Here is a 21,210-nt window from a genome sequence, read left to right on the forward strand (position 1 = left end):
GTAATTTTGGTATTCTATGAGTTTACATTTGATATATTATTGGTATATAAATTTTATTTATTGTCATTTTATGAATTAATAAATTTAAAGATTTATAATCTTTAAAAATAAATAATCATAATTTTAAAAATATTTATTTTTAATAATTTTAAACTTTTGACACTTTGAGATTAAGTGATAGTGTATAAATGTTATACATCGATAATACATCTAATATAAACCCTTCCTATAATTACTTTTTCAAATTATGATAAAATCAATTGATTTTCTTGTTTATTGATTGTGAATCAATGTCAAGTATAGAATTTAATTTTTTAGATATAAAAAAAATTAAAATTAAATATTTTAAAATTTTAATAAATATTTATATGAATTTAAAAGTTATACATAGTCCATGTAATCGTCTCAAATCGACACATGGAATTTACTTATATCCATATTTTAACCAATAAAAAATTTTAGCATTATGTATAAGGATAAGGTATTTGAATATTATTGTTCATTAATTCTCAATTCTTATCATTTAAGTCTAAAGAAAAAGCTAAAAATAGAAATCAAATCTGTCCATAGCATGATCAGTAGTTGGCAGTTGGACATTCACTGAAATTATTGATGATTGGTATTTATTTATTATTTCTTTATGGCTTATGAGTTGGTAGATGGAAATACTAATTCTATTAATTTATTTAATAATTTCTTGTGGGTGTTAACTCAGTATGACTTTTCTATTTGAAATTGACATGCCTTCTTATTATATTGTTTTTTTATATACATATTTCCCAAAGACAAAAACCGTGACTGCACCCTGTTGTTTTGCTTCTCAAAGTTTGCTTTATCCACAACAGTATCATATGGCATGTCATCCTTTAATCTGCATAGTGCAGAAGATATGAAGATCCAACACAAGGAGGGAAAAGAAGCGGGGGCGGGTGCAATGCTTTTGTCTACATGCAGTGGCATAATGACAAGTAGCACTAAATGCCTTTGCCCCATTTTTGCTTTTATCTCTCTGGCAGATTGCTGCTTGTGAGTATTACCTGACCAGTGTCCTTAGACCTTTACCACTATCTCTCCCTGAGTTAGATCCAATGTCCTTTTCTTTCACAGAAGATCTCATCTTTGATCTTTTTAAGTGTACATTTGAATTATGTTAAAAAAGATAAGAAATGATGTTTGAGTTGACCTTCGTATAGTTAAGTGTCCAATGATCTTGCCAACAAAATTAGTTAGAAGGGTTAAAGCCAGTAACAAAAGCACTTAGTAGTGCACTTCAAATTGTGTGCGTACAGGCCGCACCAAGGGCTCCACTTTGTGCATGGAATTCCGGTGGTTATAATTGAGGTAAGTGGCTTGTTCGCGTCATGGGGTTGGTGTCGTACGGCTTGTCGTGGATCCTTGAGACACCCTTGTCATCGGTTGAACAGGGTTAAAAAACAGACCCGGTAAGCTATGCCTGCCTTGGGGTTATTTTCTGAGTAAAATGTCTTAAACTGAGTAGGGTTTTTGTTTTAAATTACAAAATAAAGGTAACCACACCCTGGCATCGAAATGCTCACATGCATGAACTTATCTTCAATAAATGAGGCCAAAGATGATATTCGTCAGCCTGCAATTCTAAACAATTCAATGGATATATCATCAAGGGTTATGAAAAGTTCAATATCTTTTGTCTACTCTGAATGCTATGGTGATTAGCAGGTTTAAATTTTAGAAGGACAGAAGAGGAATAGTAATTGTAGATTCACGTGGAATACAGAGGACAAGTGTATGCCACTTTGCCAAACTTTGTCTGGTTTCGAATGAGGACAAAGCAAGCCTTATGCACACCAGTGATCACTATTAGTAGTGGAAGACCAAGATAGGGACTTAGTAAAAAAGAAGATTATTAAATCGATCATGTGTACCTCTTTTCTTTCTGTAGTTCCTAACAACAAAAAGAATAGTGGTCTCTTGTTAATTTATCTTCCTCATTTCACCCCTTCTTTTTAAGCAAACGCTACTAGTGGTGGATGCAAAAAGGGAGAGGCGTCGGCAGTTGGGTTGGATTCTAGCGGGAAAAATAGGACCCTCATTCTCAACAAGATTCGTCGCTTGTTTTATAATAGTGAAAGGTTGGTGGAGGGTGGCGCAGGACAAACTAGAGCAAAAACAAGCTCATCCCAATTCCAAACTTTTTATTTCTTTCCGTCTTGCCTAAAACAAACCTCTAACTAGTTACTGGCTGGAGCCTGGAAGTACTCAAAGCCTTCTCTTTTGTTTGGGTAAGCTGGAGTTGACTACTGATGACTATGGGGACGCAGGGTTTACTGAGTAGAGGGAAGAGGAGGCTCTTGATCTTGTTGTGCATCTTGGAGGTCTTCTTTATACAGATGACTTCCATTAGCGCTGGCAGAAGCAGCCCATCCACCCAAAATCTGCAGGTTCAAACCCAGTTGAAGCTCTTGAACAAGCCCGCTGTCAAATCTATCAAGGTCAGAATTCTGGTTACTCCGATGTATATGTATACTCTAAATCATACCTCTTTTGTTGAAGTAATTGAATTCAGTTGGTTGGAGGACTCCTCTTAATTTCTTCTATTGATCATTTGCTTTCTCTTCCATGCCACTTCCTAGCTTGTGCCTGCCCTTAATTAGTATGACTAAATGGGTGTGAACTGCTAGCACAGTGTAATTTCAGGCATAAACTACATTACTAAATTATTCCTACTTGTTAATCCACTGCTTCATGTGCGTGCCTTGAACAGAGTCCAGACGGGGATATAATCGACTGCATCAAAATCACCCATCAACCAGCTTTTGATCACCCTCTACTCCAAAACCACACAATTCAGGTGGATTGCTCTTCTTTTAGAACACCATATTGTCATATGAAGTTTACTTTCAAAGATTTCTTGCATAGTCTTCTAAAGGTGCTCTATTTCTGTTAATACAGATGACACCAAATTTTTACCCGGAAGGTGTTTTTGGTCAAAACAAGGTTTCTTCAAGGATGAAGAAAGGATCAAGGACCATTACCCAGATGTGGCACTTGAATGGAAGGTGCCCACAAGGTACTATTTCTGTAAGAAGAACGAAAGAAGATGATTTGTTAAGAGCAAGCTCTATCAAAGCATTTGGTAGGAAGAAGCACAGAAGCGTCCCTCAACCAAGGTCTGCAGATCCTGACCTCATCAGTCAAAGTGGCCATCAGGTAGTATTATAACGCATACACCATTATAAGCATTTGATCAAATCCCAACACACACACACACACACACACACACACAGAATTGAACTGGTAATCTTCAATTGATATGTGCACACAGAATTGAACTGGTAATCTTCAATTGATATGTGCTATATATGTTCTTTTTCCTCTCTGTTCTGGGGCCTCTAGCATGCAATAGCTTACGTGGATGGAGATAAGTACTATGGAGCTAAGGGAACCATGAACGTTTGGGAACCCAAAATACAGCAATCTAATGAATTCAGCCTGTCCCAAATCTGGATCTTGGGAGGTTCTTTTGGCGAAGATCTAAACAGCATTGAAGCAGGTTGGCAGGTAAGTAAAACAGCAGTTTCCTATTTTTTCTTGAATCACAAGCGGTCTCAGATCCAAATGTTTAACTCGTTCGCCTCTGTCTTGTGTCTAAATAAATAGGTCAGCCCAGATTTGTACGGAGATAACAACACTAGACTGTTCACTTATTGGACTGTGAGACTCCATGTTACTATTCACGAATCCTTTAATGAAGTTTATTTACCCGCTGTCTGTTGTCTAACCCTGTTTTCTTTTGTCTTTCCTGGGCAATTACTAAAACAGAGTGATGCATACCAAGCCACTGGTTGCTATAACCTCCTCTGCTCGGGCTTCATTCAAATCAACAATGAAATAGCGATGGGTGCTAGCATCTACCCTCTTTCTAAATATCATGGTTCCCAATATGATATAAGTATACTTGTGTGGAAGGTAAGAAGTAAGAAGCAATTATACAATAAAAAGCGATTTCTTAATTGAAGTAACTTCCCAAAAAGAAGAACCTTCAAAAAGCAGTTGGAGGAAGTAAAAATGGAAAAAGGAAAACATATAAAACCCATTGAAAAACTTCATAATATGACAAAGAAATGCTGAAAGTATGCAGACAGTTTGACAATAAATAAATGCTCATAAATTTGCTATTTATGACCTCCACTTCATTTGTAAGTAGTTTGTTTGACAAAATAGCATTACCCTATATAACGTACTACTTGTGTTCATAATTGATATTGCATCCATGCCTGATGTTTCCATGTCTTTATCCCCAACCAATTTTACCTCCAAAATGATTTTAAATTTGTGCACAATTTGGTGAAAAATGCGGCAGGATCCGAAGGAAGGGAACTGGTGGATGCAATTTGGTAATGACTATGTGCTGGGTTATTGGCCAGGCTTCCTGTTTTCCTACCTGGCTGACAGTGCTTCCATGATTGAGTGGGGAGGAGAGGTTGTGAACTCAGAATCTGATGGACAGCATACTTCCACACAAATGGGTAGCGGCCATTTCCCCAAAGAAGGTTTTGGTAGAGCTAGTTACTTCAAGAATATTCAAATTGTTGATGGATCCAACAATCTCAGGGCTCCTAAAGGCCTTGCCACTTTCACTGAGCAATCCGACTGCTATGATGTACATATTGGAAAGGGTGGCAATTGGGGCAGCTACTTTTACTTTGGTGGTCCTGGTCGAAGCCCGAACTGCCCTTAATCATGAATGAAAAAGAATATTCATGAAGCCAAGTGCCTGCCCCCTAAGTTTAGAGTAGTAAACTTGTGAATCATGTTTTCACCCTCTAACTAGTAGCAATACAGGTTATGTCGCCCTACTAAGTCCCCCCCTAAAATTTGTTGTGAGACAGGGAGGTATTCCTACCTGCCATTCTTTGTTCGAACATATGAGAGTATATGTTGAATTGTTGCTGGTTTTGTGCTTCCTTTTGGACGACTGTAAGAATGTGAACCAAGCCGAATTGTTCTGGAACAGCTCAAAACTTTACCTTGTATGGAGCACGGCTAGAGTTTAATTGCACATTCAATCAAACAAACAAAGCTCAAGCCATCGTTTGAAAGCCCAAACTCATCAATGAAGTGAAGTGATCTGGCAGTGAATACAAGCTCAACACATCAATCACCATTCAACTTGGCTAAATTCATGAAATAGAATGACAAAATCTGACAGATTAAAAAAATAATAATAAAGAAACTAAATCCAAACATCATTCTTGTAAAATTTTTAATAGATTTGATCCAAATCCAAATCTAACTTTAAAACTATTGCCACAAAATGCACTTTGAATCTTGAAATCTAAATCCAAAAGCTAGCCTGAATACAGGTTGCTGAAACAGATGAGATTAAAAAGTTTTTAACCAAGAGTTAACCCAGGAAAACGTGATCTCAACTTGAAAGGTAGCCAATAACTGGGTCTTTGTCTCAATCACTCAACACAGGAGCAATTGTTGATTCCTCATGAGATAATTCCTCATGACATAAATTGTTGTTTCTGATTCTACATTAAATTGTTAATAATTTCAACAATTGTAAATAATTTCAACAATTGTACAGCAGATCATGCACTTAGACCTAATATCAGAAGCAGAAAAAAAACACCCTTATTCCACATCACTTGGTTTTCAACCCTCAACACCATCATGTCAGCACAGCGAATCTTTCAATGATAAAGGAAAATGGGTGAAACAAATGGCAGGTAAGAAGGTTTGGGGCTTAGGGGGGCAATGGCAAGATCAAACAAAATTTGTACAAATCTAAAAGAGAACTTTGAACGTCCAAAACCAGAAATTGTTTTGTTCGTTAAAAGAAAACTGAGAATATCTTGAGCATTTAGGAATAAAAGACTACTAAAAATTATAACAAACTGGAGTTTTACCTGCAAGTCAATGGTCTCTAAAGCATTTACATGTAACCTAGCATCTGGAGGGAGACTTACTTGATTTCTAGTGATGGACACAACCTACATCCTTGGTCTCCATGGTACTGTGTGTTGCTGTTGCTGAGCATGTTGCGCATGAATTGGTCCAATATGTGGCATTGGAGCAGGTGTGTTCATAAAAAGTGACACATTTAGACCTAGAGAATTCAACAGGGGAACAAGAGGTGGTGCAATCCCTTGTGACACATTAAGACCTAGAGAATTCAACAGGGGAACAAGAGGTGGTGCAATCCCTTGAAAACTTGTAAAGTTTGGGGCAGAAGAAGGAAGCATGACTGGACCATGGCATCTCAAGCTATCTAAGCTATGAGAAAGAGGATTAAGATAAGGAACTTGTGCAGCAAAATGAGTGGTTAAATGACCCCTATTTTCACTAAAATTATTCCATTCTCTCCGACCACCTTCCATGAACTGCACTCCTACCATCCTGTCCGAAAGCTGTGGTCCTTTCGCTCGCTTTGCACCCTCTGATTTATCCAGATCTCCTGTAAAATGCCTCTTCTTTGTTTGATGAGTTCCATAATGAACAACAACCTCAGTTTTACTTTGATTTTTTGCTCCTAGATTTTCTGTTAATTTCATCCTCTTTATTTGATTAGAATCATTGGGAACAGAAAGCTTAGTTGTACTTTTATCCAGATTTGAAGCAACACTATCCCCAACACTGCACAATGTATCTCCACCGAACAGAAGTTCTTTTAGCTTAGTTCCCTGCATCTGGCCATCTGAAAAAGCCTTAAGGTAGAGAAGTGAACGGCGGATGCAGCCACGTATTTTTCCAAATCCTTCTGTTCCAACTGCCCTAGCAACATTTTGAGATTGATCTGTGAAATCCTCAACCTGCCATAAATAAATAGTTATTATATATTTCAACAAATTTACAGAACTAACAGAACATCATATCCATAAAACAAAGTCAAAATAATAAAGACCTACACTCATAGAGCAAATCCGAGAACCCCAAGCTTTAGATATCCAAGATCCTTCACACAAGCTAACACAAAGCCCTTTCTGCCAAAGTTTTTCAACTGAAGCAAGCTGCGGCAGTGGCAAGAAATGCTAAATCCCTCACTATTCATTATGAGAAATGGAAAAATCTTGTGTCATGTGAAGGGCAAATGCCGTTATAATATCAGTGGCAGACTAGAAAGCTTTTCCTTTCAATCCTGACTTGCAAATCTTCTAACTTACAATGGCCCTTACCTTAATCAATAGAGTACCATAAAGCTCAGCCAAGGATTCTGTATTCCTTTTACCATAGTTCAAGTAATTTTGGACAATTTTCATTACAGCTGCAGGATCACTTCCATCTGGAGCATTGCCAAGGCCAGTTAAAAATCAAAGCAACAAGAAAGTCAACAAATATAATTAACTTGCAATGTTATAGCTACATATAATGACAGAATAATGCATGTGGTAAAGGAAAATAAACTAAACGAGATGTCAGTAAACAGGTTAAATAGTAAGAGAATAAGTGTTGAAAATTATTCACAAGTGCAGCAACTAGTACAGGACAACATATATCTTTGGCAGTAGTGGAAAAAGATTCATCTCACCCTCCAGTATATACATGCAAGCACGCACAAATAATAATTGAGGTTATAAACAACTACATACTTAAATTGGAAAGGGTTTATAAGATACTTCAGAATCTTATTCCAGTTGACCAAACAGCAAGCAGTGACTAGGACGCAAACACGAGTAACTATCGACTCATAGTACATAACAGCATATTGGCTAACTTACTGTTTGATAAACTGAAAAATCAAATACTGAATTAATAAATTTGAAAAATCTAAGTACTGAATTTATGATATAAAAGTTTTTTGGTATGCTACTATAAATTAAATGTTGAATAGATTTTTTATTGAATTATTTTGTAAAAGAGAGATATGATTTTTTAAGTATTTTAAATTGATAAAAGTTGAAAAGGAAAAGCATAAATGGTTAAAAGGAAAGAAATTAATATAATTAAATAACAAAATTTTCCTAAATAAAATTGATGAATACATTAAGTAGCTTTTAACTACTTAAGATTTTTCATTGAAAATCTTCCATTAAGTGGTTTCTAAAAATGAATTATCAATGCATTGAAAAAATTAAATCATTGAAATTTTTAATTTTCAACGGTTTATCAAACACACCACACCCAGGCTTCCACCATTCTCTTATTGCTTTGTAAAGCTTGCTTTTTTTCGGTGAGACTTTTTCTTTCTTTGACGTGATTAAGAGATGAATAATTCCAGCTTCGACCATTTCTCATAGCTAATTTAGTTGAGTTGACAAGTGAATTCTACTTGATATTCTATTCTACTTAGGCATTTTTTTTCAATAGTTCAAGAACTTTTAACTATTTCCTGCATTCAAGTTCTTGTTATTCTAACGAATATGTTATCTCTTGATAACTTGGAGGCAACAGCTTAACCATAACAACTAAATAGCATAGACATATCCATTACAACGAATTACCTATCTTTGTGCATGTCAAAAGGAGAGAATAGGGGGGGGAAGAAAGATTACTACAAAGCCAACTGAATGGACAAAAAACCAAATGTGCGAATGCTAATATATGCTAGGCCTGTATATATATCATATGATGTAACAGAATTAAACACCTAGTTTCATTGGGTTGATATAACAATTTTTTTCAAATCCACACTCCCAAAACACCAAAATCCTAACTGCTTAATAATGTTAAAAATCGCAATAAACCTTTCTGCACATGATCAAACAATATTATAGTCATATTATCCTGTTAGTTTCAGCGTACTCCTAATTCAAGAGTTTGAACTTTTACAGCCAGTTCACTCCCTGCTTTTATTGAAGAATAAGTTGAAACCAATGTTACATCAAAAACAAGACAATAATGCAAAAATATGAGAGCCCAAAATTTGCCACTAGTAAAACAAGAACATAGAGGTTCCGACAATAAAAGATTGCAAAGTGTTTTTGACTAAACAAAATACTCTCTTCCAAAAGAGAAGGAAATTTTAGTCTATGATATGGATTATATACCGCACCTACAAGCTAAGAAGTAAGATAATACTCATATATATAATTTGCCAGGCAATCACCTTTTAATAAAGCAGAAAATGGGGGTAATATAGGAGGATTCCGAGTCTGCAAGACCAAAAATTGATAAGGAAAAAGAAAAAAAAAAGAAATATATTAGAAAGAAATACAGTATCAAATTCTTATTTCTAGTTTTAACAAAAAAAAAAAAAAGCCAGGTGCAATATATAGCGCCTTGGCTTGAGGAGAGACATTATGGTCAAATATTGTTCCATTATGGGGAGCAAAAACTAAGAATTTGTCAAATAGTACCATGTTTGCCTAGTTATATACACTAACATCTACAGCATTTTGTTTTAGTTCCCAAGTTCTGCTTGAGATAAAACATCTGATTACATTCAAGTAAACTACGAATCTACCGATTTTGGTTTTGATTTGTTGTAATAAATTCTTTATTCTCATGACTGAGCCACCAATTTAGAAGCCAGAAGCACTAGGGAGCACATTGACCTCCCACCAAGAAACAAGGAAAATCCCACCAGTAGTGAGCAAGACAGGGTGCCGTCAAAAATGGAGGGTTTTGATTTCCCATTATTTACCAGTCACCCTCTTGTCTTTGCATTACTAACCGCTCATGATAAAAACTGAGTCTCACATGTCAAACATTCAACTTCAAACCAACCAGTCATATGTGCGAAGGCCCAACTTGGACACAAGACCATAACAAACTCAAACTTAAAATGTGGAATAACATCATTTCACTCAATTTCTGACATGCAGGCCCAATACTAACAACTAAAATAAATAGGTTCAACATGTGAACAATAAATAAAAGGTACAATATGACAGACAAGAAGCAAGGAAACAAGTAACCTGGGCTGGGTTACCATGTCAAGTATAAGGTCCCAGGTCTTTGAGTAGATATAGAGAAGGTAAGATGATATAGAACACTTTCTGTCTCTAAAAATTAACATCCACAATGAGAATAAAATGAGCCAAAACCAAGCTCATTTTGTTATAAAAGAAACTTTTAACACTTGCCACATACCCTTCCCCTCAGAAGTTATGAAAAAGGATTTGATGTATATGTGGATTCAAGAAACACAACTGTTAACACCTAGCTTGCCCTTTTGGGGTAAAATCATTGATAGCCATGCATTTAGCCTGTTGACACTTTAGATATGCAAAACTCGAAATGTTCCTTTGATCATTATATCATTGACAGTAAAAGACTTAAAGTTCTATTATTTAATCTGATAGACAATTTTTGTTTACTAGGAAGACAACAGTGCATTGACAGCAAATCTGAAAAGGTTGAATACCTGCAAATGAAAAGCAACCAATGAAATTAATGATAAAGAGTTCAGAGTTCGTTCTTTGGAACTGTTAATATCATGTGCTTTGGCCCAAGCTTTCATCTGCACAAGGAAAAAGAATAAATTATAAATTTTCTGCCCACATGCTCTATGATGTGTTCAATAATTCCTCTATTTTACAAATCCTAGAGAAATAAATTTAATAGTTCAAGGGAAATGAACATTAAACTAACCCAGATGTTACTCAGACTCCACATGATCAATAATTTCAGAAGTGATTTTTCAGAAAATCTTTTCACCCAAAGCCACATCTCACTTCTCATAATGCTACCATGTACAAATAGCATCATACATTACATTTATCTTTTGAAACTTCAAATGGGAAAATTGCCCATGGCATTATGTCTACATATCAAATGCCAAAAGACAATCTTCTTTTCACTATTTTACCCATTTTTAATGCTCCATTACGAAAAATTATGTTGTTCTTCCACACTAATACGAAAGTTTATAGTCACAACAAAGCGTTTATTTAAATGTGCCCCACACTATGTAACTAGGAATTCTAATAAGCTTCAACAAACTACATAAATTTTAAGGAAACAGCAACATTCCTGTTTTAATTTTCACTCATATTCCAAAATAGTTGCCAGTTATTCAATTTTAGCAGTTTCAATCCTGTAATTTGAATTAGCAATTAAATGCTACCCTGTCATCAGTCATTGTTAACAAATAGACAATTCTTCGTGCATCATTAAGACTCATAGTGTGCACATACAGTTTTAATTTAACAGAATAAATAATCCCTTTTTCTCACCCAGTTCTTGTTCAAATATTTAGTCACTTTCTTATTAATAATCACAAATGGCCAGACATGATATGAGATGTATCCTTTCATGCTCGTTTTGATCTCACTTCAGCTTGATATCAACGATTAACATTGAGAGATTAAAAACAGTTCACATGATCCTTTACATTGAAAAAAGGGGTCAACAGGATTAGAGAGGAGAAAAGTAGTCCTATTGCAGTCACTATATTTGAAGTTATAGCTACAACTTGAAAGTACTTAGATTTTCTAACTATTGGGTGCATATTAGCAGTTTCTTAATTTAACACAGCGTGTTTGGAACTTGGAAGTTTTATACTATTTAGAGGATGGCCTATGTTTGGCCTAGTCAAAAAGTTGAAATCTGATCATATAACCTGAAACAAGAAGCTTGATGTGGTTCGAAGGCTAATAATAAATTAATCAGGCAAAGAAGCTTGATGTGGTTCAACAGCTAATAGAAGATTCCTTTTCCAGCAATGACTAACCTTGTCATTAAAGGGAAAGATTGTATCAAAAACATAGCAAGCTTACTAGTACCAAGAGTTTCCTAAGGAAAAAGGCAGGAATCAGAAGGATTCAAGAAGGAAACAACAATAATTAATTTTTCCCTCATTCATTTAAAGCTAGAAGAGCCAGAGTAAAATTGTCATCCTATATGAGAACCAACAAATCAAAGTAGCAGAAGAGAAATTCCTTAGAGAAATAGATGTTGAGTTTTATAGAAAACTTCTCCACCCAGATAAGCTACTAAGGCATGGTACACTGCAAAGTCATTGGTAAATGCAATGTCCTTAATGATCAAGATCAAAGGGATCAGACTTCTCCACCCAGATAAGCTACCAAGGCATGGAAACTGCAAAAAGTCATTGGTGAATGCAATGTCCTTCATGATCTAGATCAAAGGGAGCTCATCCCATTTCTCTGGGCACATGAACCATGCTATATTCTCCATAGATGATGCCCATAGGATAACATTTCATTCAAAAAAAAAAAAAAGCTAGTCTCTTAATCACTGAAAGTGATAAGATAATTAGCAGCATTTCAAGCTGGACTAAATGTTTCCGTACAAGTGAGAGCTTGCAGCTTGTTCAGTCAGTGATTGTCAGCATTCAAAATTATTGGAGCAGTGGAAAACTGTCATTAAGACCACAGAGGATACAGGCAGGATATCCTGTGAAGTATGGAGCAACTCCTCCATCAAAAAAAGATGAGGTCTGGTTGATGGGAACACTATTTGCTTCCATTAACAATTTGGGGGCTGGAAATTAAAAGAATGAGTAATTGGAAGAATACAGCAGTTTGAAGCAAGTATAGAATCTCCGTACTATGACAGAATGGTTTAAAAGGATGCACCTAATGAAAATTAAAGATAAAAGCATCTAAAGTTCTGAGATCACCAGAACTGTTAGTTGTGCTTGGTATTATTATCTGACAATTAACCTATTATGAGAAATAAATTATTCTCTAGTTTGCTCTTTGAGAAGGCAGCCAGTTTATTAAATCATTAAAGAGCGGTAGTTAATAGTACCTTGGGAATCCATGGAAAAAGTTAAGAAAAACATTAGTTTGTATAGTTTTATCAGCAAAATCACAGCAAACAGATCTTCATGAATGTGAGATTAGTAGGATTCTTGTTGAACTAGGATAAGATTGTTGATTGGATGAATCAGCATTGCACTGATGCAGATCCAAGGTGTTATATGCTGAAGTCCCCCGCCCCCCGCCCCCCCAACCCCTCTTTTTTGGCAGTTGCTGTGCTATAGAATTTGGCAGGAAATGGCACAATCTCTAGGAGTGGTAAGAATCCACAAAGTATTTGACATAAGAGTTTATGATGATAATCATAAAAATTTCAAAAAAATTCTAAAGAGATACTTAGACAAGGTATTCAGGCTTGATCAATCCAAGTTTTATTTGTTCTCCTGGAAAAAATATATGGAGAGGGGGTGATATCATTGCAATTTGAAGTTTAGCGACTAATTTGACATTTGGCAGAAAATTCGACAAAAAAAGGTGCAATTTACCTCTTAAATTCAGATCAAATTGAAATAAAATAACATACTAGAACCGGGCATTTTTTAGAGAAACAATTACAAAAAATAATAATAATAAAGGAACTGTTTCCTCTTGAAAGCAGCAAAAATAGTCAATAATGCATAAAAGAAAACTGAAATAAATTGCTGGCGCAGCAAAAGATTTTTTTTTTTTCAATGACATCGTAAAAAGAAAAATGAAAAGTATCAACCACTTTGCAGATGAAGCTGAAAACTGCAAAGGAGGGGCTAAAAATTTGAACTGACTCACCAAAAGACTAAGCTTTTGAAACCTATCATCGATTGTAGAAATTGCACGAATAATCAGGGATTTTACCATACCATCCCTATTCTCAACCGAGACATCACATTCAATCCCAGTTCCACGATCAATGACTTTAACAATCGGCACCCTAGCAGTCATGATTGTCTGAATGCCACTAACATGACCTCCCCCTAGAACAATAAAGCATACTAATGAGAACAGTTCAAGTACATGACATAAAGATCATAAAACATCTTTCAAGGTCATCTTCAATTCCAAAAACCAACAATTTTCATCTCTAATATAAGGATAAAACAACTATCATAAACTAAATGCTCATTTTTCTGTCTTCCAAAGAAGTGGAGGTTGGCAATTATATGTCCATTTACCAGTATTTAAATGCATGAATAAGGAAACAACATGTTTTCAATATGAATGGAAGGTTGAATAAAATACAATGTAAATCATTGTAGATTTTTTAGAAAGATATAATACTAAAGTGGTTATTAAAAGATATAATATACAAAAACTGGTTATTAATAACTCATACAACTTATATTGAATTTTGTTTAGATCTAAAATTATTAAAAAGAAAAATAATTTAAATTAAAATTATTTTTGAAAATAAAAACACCAATGCATGTTGTTTGATCATTGAAAATTCACTTCAACAAACACTGAAGTGTTCTATATATTGATTTATCCCTAAAAAGAATCTAAAATTCCAATCTTATTTCTGATCATTTCTAAAACGGTAAATTTTGCGATTTAAATTTTATATTTTATGTTTATCATTAGTTAAATTTATAATATTACTATTATGATTTCAACTTTTTATCATTGTATTAACTATTAATTATATAAAAAACTCATTTTTGCTCTTTCTTTTTTCTTTTTTTTCTTTTATCTCTCATTCTTTTTCCTTTTCTTCCCTCTTTCTTTTTTGTTAATTCAATTGAACTTATAAATTGTACTTGTTATGATGATTTAATTTTAATCATAATTTTTTTTTTTACTTTCTATATTTCTTTTTCCTTTTCTTCTTTTCTTTTTTTTTTAACTCTCTTCATTCTCCTTTTCTTCCCATCTGGCCACAAGGAGGGCAAATTTAGCACTTGCAAAAGCCACAGTAGCAGTTGGACCAAGGTCAGCTAATGCCATCAGAAAATGCCCAATAACTATCCCTAGGACTCAGTTTTACTTAAATTCTTTTAGTTATTATTTTAAAAAAGAAAAAGTAATTAAAATCTAGAGAAATAAGACTCATGGAGACAAAATGTTGTGTTAAACCTAGATTGAGAATCAAATACTTTCTTTCTTCCCTTCTAGCAGCACCTCAGTATTTACTCACTTCCTCTCATATTCAAACCAACAATAATATCAACTTTAGTATACACATGTTCCACGAAAGTAAAGCCATTTGAATGCAGCATGGCCAAATTAGGCATCAATCTTACTTTCAAATGTGCCAGATGTATGCAGTAATTCTGCAAGAAACTCAAAAGACATGGCTAGCAGCCCAGACATCAACATCATTTGCATCCTTCCTTGTTCTTTGTAAAAAGGGCCAGAAAGAAATAAACTGGAGGATGTTGACCTTCATTATCTCATATATTTATTTTTATTTTTTTCATACTCACTGTAAAGAGAAGTTGACAATTTTCTTGCAGTTACTCATCTGGTCTTTCATTTCGTTTAGGTCCCAACTTTTCACTATTCAATTTTGAAAATGAAGGTTACACTATGTTTCAGTTCAATAGTGAAAAACTCCTCTGAATCCACGTTCCCTACTCCAACATTCTATCAGTCTTTTAGCCTTATTATTGACTCATATACTAGAATGAAATGAAACTTCAATTTTAAGAAATTCCTAAAAGCATTCCTTGGTTTCAAACATGCTAGCCAATTCTTTCTTTTTTTTTCTTTTGATATTGAATAGCTTTGTGGTAAGAGTTACATTTCTGTGTCGGTCAAATGGCAATGTGTGTCATCATTTATCAGAAACTTATGCAATCAATTACCCATACAAACATCTACAAGCACATGATATATAATAATAATAATATAAACAATTATGCAGTAGAAAAAACATAAAGCATAACTAATATTTCAAATCATAAGTCAGAAATAAAAAAGGACTCAAGGTGAGTGAGTGTTGGGAAATTACTTTGAATGGAATATAATTTTTGTGCCAGCTTGTGAAGGGTCTGAATTTTCTTCTCTTTAGGCATTTTGGCTGCACTATCTCTAAAATTGATAGATAAGTCTAGATCACTTTCCCTACTGAATATGCCCATTACAAAAGATCCAAATCCCTCCACAACAGGAGAACCATTAGGATTGCCTGAAAGAAAATATAAATAGTCATGAACTGCCATCACTAATGAAAGTGGCCCAAAACTATAGTAATATATTTTGGGTGATGAATGGATGGCATTCTAACTGTGAAAATGTGGCATAAGGAATGCCAATTTTAGTGATGATTGAGGTGCCCACATTTGGCAATGTGAGCTGGCTGAATGACAAGATGGTGATGTATAACCTATTAAATATGCTGGTTTTAACCAAAATCAGTATGATCTTAGACAACAAACTAGATTTGACCCATTATCAAACTTTTTATCAATTTCAAAACCACGAAAAATTACTTAATAGGAATTGAACCTAATCCATTTGTAAGTTATGCAATCCTTTAAAGCACTAGAAAATGGAAAACAGTTTATGTTCAGTATAGCCTAACTATTAGGAGATGTTTGGTACATGGAGAGTGGATCACTTTATAGGGATTTTAATTGGTGGGAAGGACTTTGCACTGTTTGGTATGTGAAGTTGTTAGGAATGTAGCTTTACATGGGTATCAGATTGCAACCATGGGAAGGAAGGTGATTCCCTCTTGGATTGGAAGGAATGTTACTTTCCCATGACTGAGGGATAGTAAAGTGGATCAAAATGACAAAAAGCCCCCCGAGCTGAACTCTCTGGGAAGGAAAGGGAGGCGCCATTTAAATCTGGTGATGGGAGCAAGGAGGAAAGAGAGAAAAAAAGAAAGAAAAGAAGAAGAGCCCATCACCAGAGTGCGGGGAGGAAGGAGAGAAGTAAAAAGAAAGAAAAGAAGAAGAGCCCATCACCAGAGAGCAACAAAGAAGAAGAGAAAAAATAGTTAAAAAAAGAAGAGCCCAATCAAAGGACGATGAGTGCAGGAAGAAAAAAGAGAAAAGAAAATGAAAGAAAGAAAGTGGTGGATTATGTGGCAATTTAACTAATTAACTAATATTTTTATAAAATAATTTAAATTAATTAATTTAATTCTTTAAAATTAACTAATTAATTTACTAAAAACAAATATTTAATAATTTTACATATTTTAATATTTAAATAATTAGTATTCAAAAATTATGTTATTTTTGCCATGCTATTATTTATTACTTTAAGAAATAAAGTTGAAAAAAATTAAAAATTTACATTAAAAAAGAACGTAGGTTATTAAACTTTATATTTTCACACAGAAGGATAATTTTGTAAATTTATCCTACACTCCCAGTAAAGTGCTTCTAAACCAAACACTACAATGCAATCACATTCTTTACAATCATCACTTTCCCATGTTATACCAAATGATACAAGATTATTTTCCCAACAATCACATTCCCAGCAATCATATTACCAGCAATCACATTCTTACTAAAATACCAAACACAACTTAGGATTAATGACCTAGTGCCATCAATGGGAAGATATTTGGCCTGAGTTTCATAACTATTGCTGACAGTCAACCTTTACCTTTAGATCTAAAAAATAAGCTTCATGTTCAAGCGCTAGTATAATGTCTAAATGGGGAAAAAGGTACAGAATTCTGGCATTGAACAAGAACAATTCTCCTTGGAAGACTAGTCAATGTACTCTTGAAATTTAAAATAGAAGGAAACATAACAAACTCTAGCCTATCATGATGATACTAACAAGTAAAAAATAATAAATGTATGCTTCAGAGATTGCTATAAATTGCAGCAACCAAGTGGAGGTAAGTGGAGACTCCCATAATTAGAAAGCTATAAAAAAAATAAAAAGAAAGTTGTATCCAGAGAATAAGAAAAAGACATTTCTGAAAAGAATGAATTCAATGACATTATTAACAACTTTTTCCTTTAATTCTTATCTAAAGAGAGAAAGTAGAGAATTTTGCTTCAGAACAGAAAAGTTACCATAAATTTCCTTCACCATTGCATTGAAGATACGAACCAAATCTGTTCGATTATCATAATCAATTTGTTTTGGCAAACGACTGATGTAAACCTCATTAAGCAATTGATCAAGATTAGAGGCACAAGTCAAAGCAATTTTATTCTTCTCGAAGCCTTGCACCTCAAGCTTCTTTGCTTTCTTTAGCAATACTGTAATAAAAATTTAAAGCAGCAGACAAATTACAAAAGTCGATTATTATGAACATGACAAATGGGAGCAATAAATAATCATCATGAACTCGAAGTTAAATTTTGAACCTGCCAAAAGTCCCAGTATGTAATTTTATTTCAAGTAAATCAAAAGCTAAGTTTTGGTCATAATAGAGATTTACTTTAGAATGTCATTAGCATCAAAAGGAATGATTTAAGTCAAGGTTTTTCGTCAGATGTTGCTAACTGTTAAAAGCTTTACCAAAGAAGATTCCTGTTTCACAAGTTCTCATCTTCCTAACTCTATAAACGTCTCCAAAATGTTCATAAAAGTTCCCAAAGCATTCACTAAAGAGTTCACTAAGTGGTGTTATACAAGGTAAAACATATTTCAGAGGCATGACACAAGAAGATGAAAATTGAGAGGTGCAGAAAGGTGAGAGAGAAAGTATGAGACAAGTCTTTCAACTAAATGCACGTTGCGCAATCTTCAAGTGTTCTTCCCATAAGTTCAAAGATGATGACTATGTTAAGCCCATAGTGTTCCATGACAAGTCTTCAACTAGGTATAGCGTGATAAGAAAAGTTACAACACATTCAAAGCCAGGAGTAGATCACTCACCCTTCGCGCTGAATGTCATGGTTTCAGGGTCGATATTCCTGAGATCAATAGCCTCTTTTATCCAACAAGATACCAATATTTGATTTACAATTAACACCTACAGATACAGAAAAAGAACAAAAGCAAAGTTAGAACTAGAATTCCCAAGGCATATATATATAATGAGAATAAAATTATTACAGGAAACGAAAATCAAGTAGAAACTGATCAAACTTTATTCATATCGAAGAAATTAAAGGGCATTAAGAGCTTTCATTTGGCCAAATGAAAAGATACGAGTGAGAGAGAGAGAGAGAGAGAGAGAGAGATAATCTAGCCTTTTTACCCGATTTCAATTTGGAAATTTATGTCCAACCGATGAATAATCCAGCCCTAAGTTGGAAATTGATCTCAATTAAAGAAATTAACCCAGAAAAAAAAAACATGATTCCTTCAGAGAGAGAGATTACCCCTTTCCTGCTCGCTTGAAAAAGCAAGCGCAGGACGTAAATCAAGATAAAGGGTGCTCTATTCCGGTTTAAGAAAATGTGGTACTCGGCCTCGCCTACAACCACATGACTGGCTGCTTTCCTTATATGAATTATCTACTGAGGAAAAATTTTTAAAAATGAAAATAACACAATTTGTGTTATTTGAAAATAAAGAATAAAAAAATATAGCCAACTAAAGCTACGTAATTTTTTATCTAAAAAAAACTAAGATAAAATATCTTGATCTTCTTTAAGTGTTAATTGAAATTATATAAAAATTTATTAATTTTCGAAATCATACTCCACCGCAATAATACAAACACCTTTAACAAAAATTATAAAAAAATTAAAATATTTTTTTTTAATTTAAAAAATTATTATTATATTATAAAAATTAAAAAATAAAAATAAAAATAAAAACATCGGTCGGTGATCGGTGCTCCCCAAAGGAAGGGAGCACTAGATCAGTGCTCCCAAGGGAAGGGAGCACCGGTGCACCCTTAAGAAGCTCGATTTGGGGCTCCCAAAAAGGAGCACCGGTGCTCCCTTAAGGAGCCCGATCGGGGCTCACCAAGGGAGCTCCTATGCTCCCCATGAGGAGCTTTTTTCTTAATTAATAAAAAAATAAAATTATATAATAAAACTTAATTAAAAATAAAATCATCTTTTTACTTTTATCACATTGTTTAAGTCGACAAAATTATTGATGGTTGACTAACAATTGGATCTACGTGTTTAGTAGAAAATATTTTTTAAGAGTAAAGTGTCTATTTCGAAAATTAATAAATTTTCGTGTAATTTTGATCAAAATTTTAAAAATAAACATATTTTATCCAAAAAACTATTATTTATGAAAGAGAGAAATGTTTAATGAATAACTATGCAATCAATTTTAAAAGATGTGATACCGAATTCTTTTTTTGTCTTATTTTGTAGAAAATATACATTGATTAAAATATTTTTATTATTTTATAAATTTTTATTATTTAATATAAGATTTTTTCACTTTCATCGTTGAGCTAATAACATTTATCTCTTAATACGAAACTCATATAGGAACTTATATATTACTTAATATTGATTTTATAAAAAAGTGTTTAATAGTTATTTTTAATATTGTTAGGTTAGTATATATCTTGTTCATGTCTATTTAAAAATGAGTATATTATTAATATGTAGTAATAATCTAATGGTATAACGTTATAGATCTCGCATTAATAAGAGATATGATAAGTTTCGATTATATAATCATAAGTCTTCTACCACCTATCATGTATATCTTTGGAATTGAAAACGTGTGCCCATGATTTATAGACTGACTTAAACTCTATTTTCAAAATATCAAAATAAACTCAGATCTTCACAAAATTAGATAAAGTAAAATGTCACGGATCTCATATCAGTAAAAAATATGATGGATCTTGAATATAAAAATAGAGTCTTCCACCAACATGAGCCCATGATTTATAAGCTAACTTAAATTCTATTTTTAAAGTTTAAGGTCGTAAGGTCCATGATTTATAAGCTAACTTAAATTCTATTTTTAAAGTTTAAGGTGGTACGAAGTTGAACTTAAATTCCGACCCCTGACAATAATACCTAAAAAAAATTTCTAAACTATTTACAATAATTCAAATAAATTTTTATTTTTCTATTACATTCACTCATGCTCTTATAATTTTATTTTACACTAAATAAATTTTTATGACTAATGATTAATTAACTATTCTTAATCAAAATGTCACTTGTCATTTTATGTTATGTGATGTTGTTGTGGCACGTTAACATGCCGTAATAGATATTGATGTGACACAATCACGTGATATTTTTACATTCCACATATATATCGCGTGGATATAAAATGACAAGTAACATTTTAACAAATAATAATTAGTCAACTTTAGTTATAAGGTATATTTGATACAAAATAAAAGTACATGAATTTATTGAATATAATAAAAAATAAAATTTTATTTAAATTTTCTTAAATAATTTAAAAAATTTTAAAATATTATGCCGAATCTGATTTAATTTATTACGGCAGTAATCTTTGTTGATTTGTTTCATCACTGCTCCCATTTTTTAACTTTGTTTGTCCGTCATACGTACACTTCAAGTTTATCATTACATGTTGACAACAAAGTCTCAATCAAAATCCAAACTAAAGCAACTCTCACATTCTAATTTCAATAATTTTGGTTTTAATCACTGTCTTTTCTCTTAATCAAATTCTTTTTAGTATATGCGAAGATTTATTGGATCTTGGATTGTACATATGGAAGGTTGAGCCTCATCCATGGAAATGGATAATG

The 21,210-nt window shown here is 33.4% G+C and overlaps 2 protein-coding genes across 9 annotated transcripts; one reads left to right on the forward strand and one right to left on the reverse strand.

Annotated features, from left to right (window-relative positions):
• On the forward strand, positions 1,958-4,995 carry LOC18611979. The gene is made up of 7 exons (XM_018122970.1): positions 1,958-2,471; positions 2,744-2,830; positions 2,932-3,189; positions 3,376-3,540; positions 3,640-3,693; positions 3,802-3,948; positions 4,343-4,995. Exons 1-7 carry the CDS (start codon positions 2,283-2,285, stop codon positions 4,718-4,720), a joined length of 1,278 nt encoding a protein of 425 aa, XP_017978459.1. The 5' UTR covers positions 1,958-2,282; the 3' UTR covers positions 4,721-4,995.
• Positions 5,021-19,019, reverse strand: LOC18611980 (protein HESO1). Of its 8 annotated transcripts, none has more exons than XM_018122944.1 (11): positions 18,754-19,018; positions 18,429-18,525; positions 17,618-17,806; positions 15,583-15,759; positions 13,422-13,606; positions 10,295-10,390; positions 9,035-9,080; positions 7,164-7,270; positions 6,897-6,998; positions 5,958-6,800; positions 5,021-5,110 (listed from the first exon to the last, which is right to left on the reverse strand). In XM_018122944.1, the coding sequence occupies exons 2-10, from the start codon at positions 18,445-18,447 to the stop codon at positions 5,982-5,984; spliced, it is 1,740 nt and encodes a 579-aa protein (XP_017978433.1). In that variant the 5' UTR covers positions 18,448-18,525; positions 18,754-19,018; the 3' UTR covers positions 5,021-5,110; positions 5,958-5,981. The 8 variants fall into 8 exon arrangements, with proteins under 8 accessions (XP_017978433.1, XP_017978436.1, XP_017978439.1 ...); XM_018122947.1 differs by lacking the exon at positions 5,021-5,110 and having other exon boundaries at positions 5,413-6,136; positions 6,194-6,800; positions 18,754-19,019; XM_018122950.1 differs by lacking the exon at positions 5,021-5,110 and having other exon boundaries at positions 5,413-6,097; positions 6,155-6,800; positions 18,754-19,019.

The sequence above is a fragment of the Theobroma cacao genome, chromosome 1 (assembly GCF_000208745.1).
Source record: "Theobroma cacao cultivar B97-61/B2 chromosome 1, Criollo_cocoa_genome_V2, whole genome shotgun sequence".
Taxonomy (NCBI): Eukaryota; Viridiplantae; Streptophyta; class Magnoliopsida; order Malvales; family Malvaceae; genus Theobroma; species Theobroma cacao.

Excerpts from the sequence above, each read along its gene's own strand:
- LOC18611979 (XM_018122970.1), top strand. The coding sequence starts at position 2,283 with ATGACTATGGGGACGCAGGGTTTACTGAGTAGAGGGAAGAGGAGGCTC. Across the intron at positions 2,472-2,743 it reads CCGCTGTCAAATCTATCAAG|AGTCCAGACGGGGATATAAT; the intron begins GTCAGAATTCTG and ends TGCCTTGAACAG. Across the intron at positions 3,190-3,375 it reads TCAGTCAAAGTGGCCATCAG|CATGCAATAGCTTACGTGGA; the intron begins GTAGTATTATAA and ends TGGGGCCTCTAG.
- LOC18611980 (XM_018122944.1), bottom strand. Across the intron at positions 15,760-17,617 it reads AATGGTGAAGGAAATTTATG|GCAATCCTAATGGTTCTCCT; the intron begins GTAACTTTTCTG and ends ATTTTCTTTCAG. Across the intron at positions 6,999-7,163 it reads ATGGTACTCTATTGATTAAG|CTTGCTTCAGTTGAAAAACT; the intron begins GTAAGGGCCATT and ends CCACTGCCGCAG.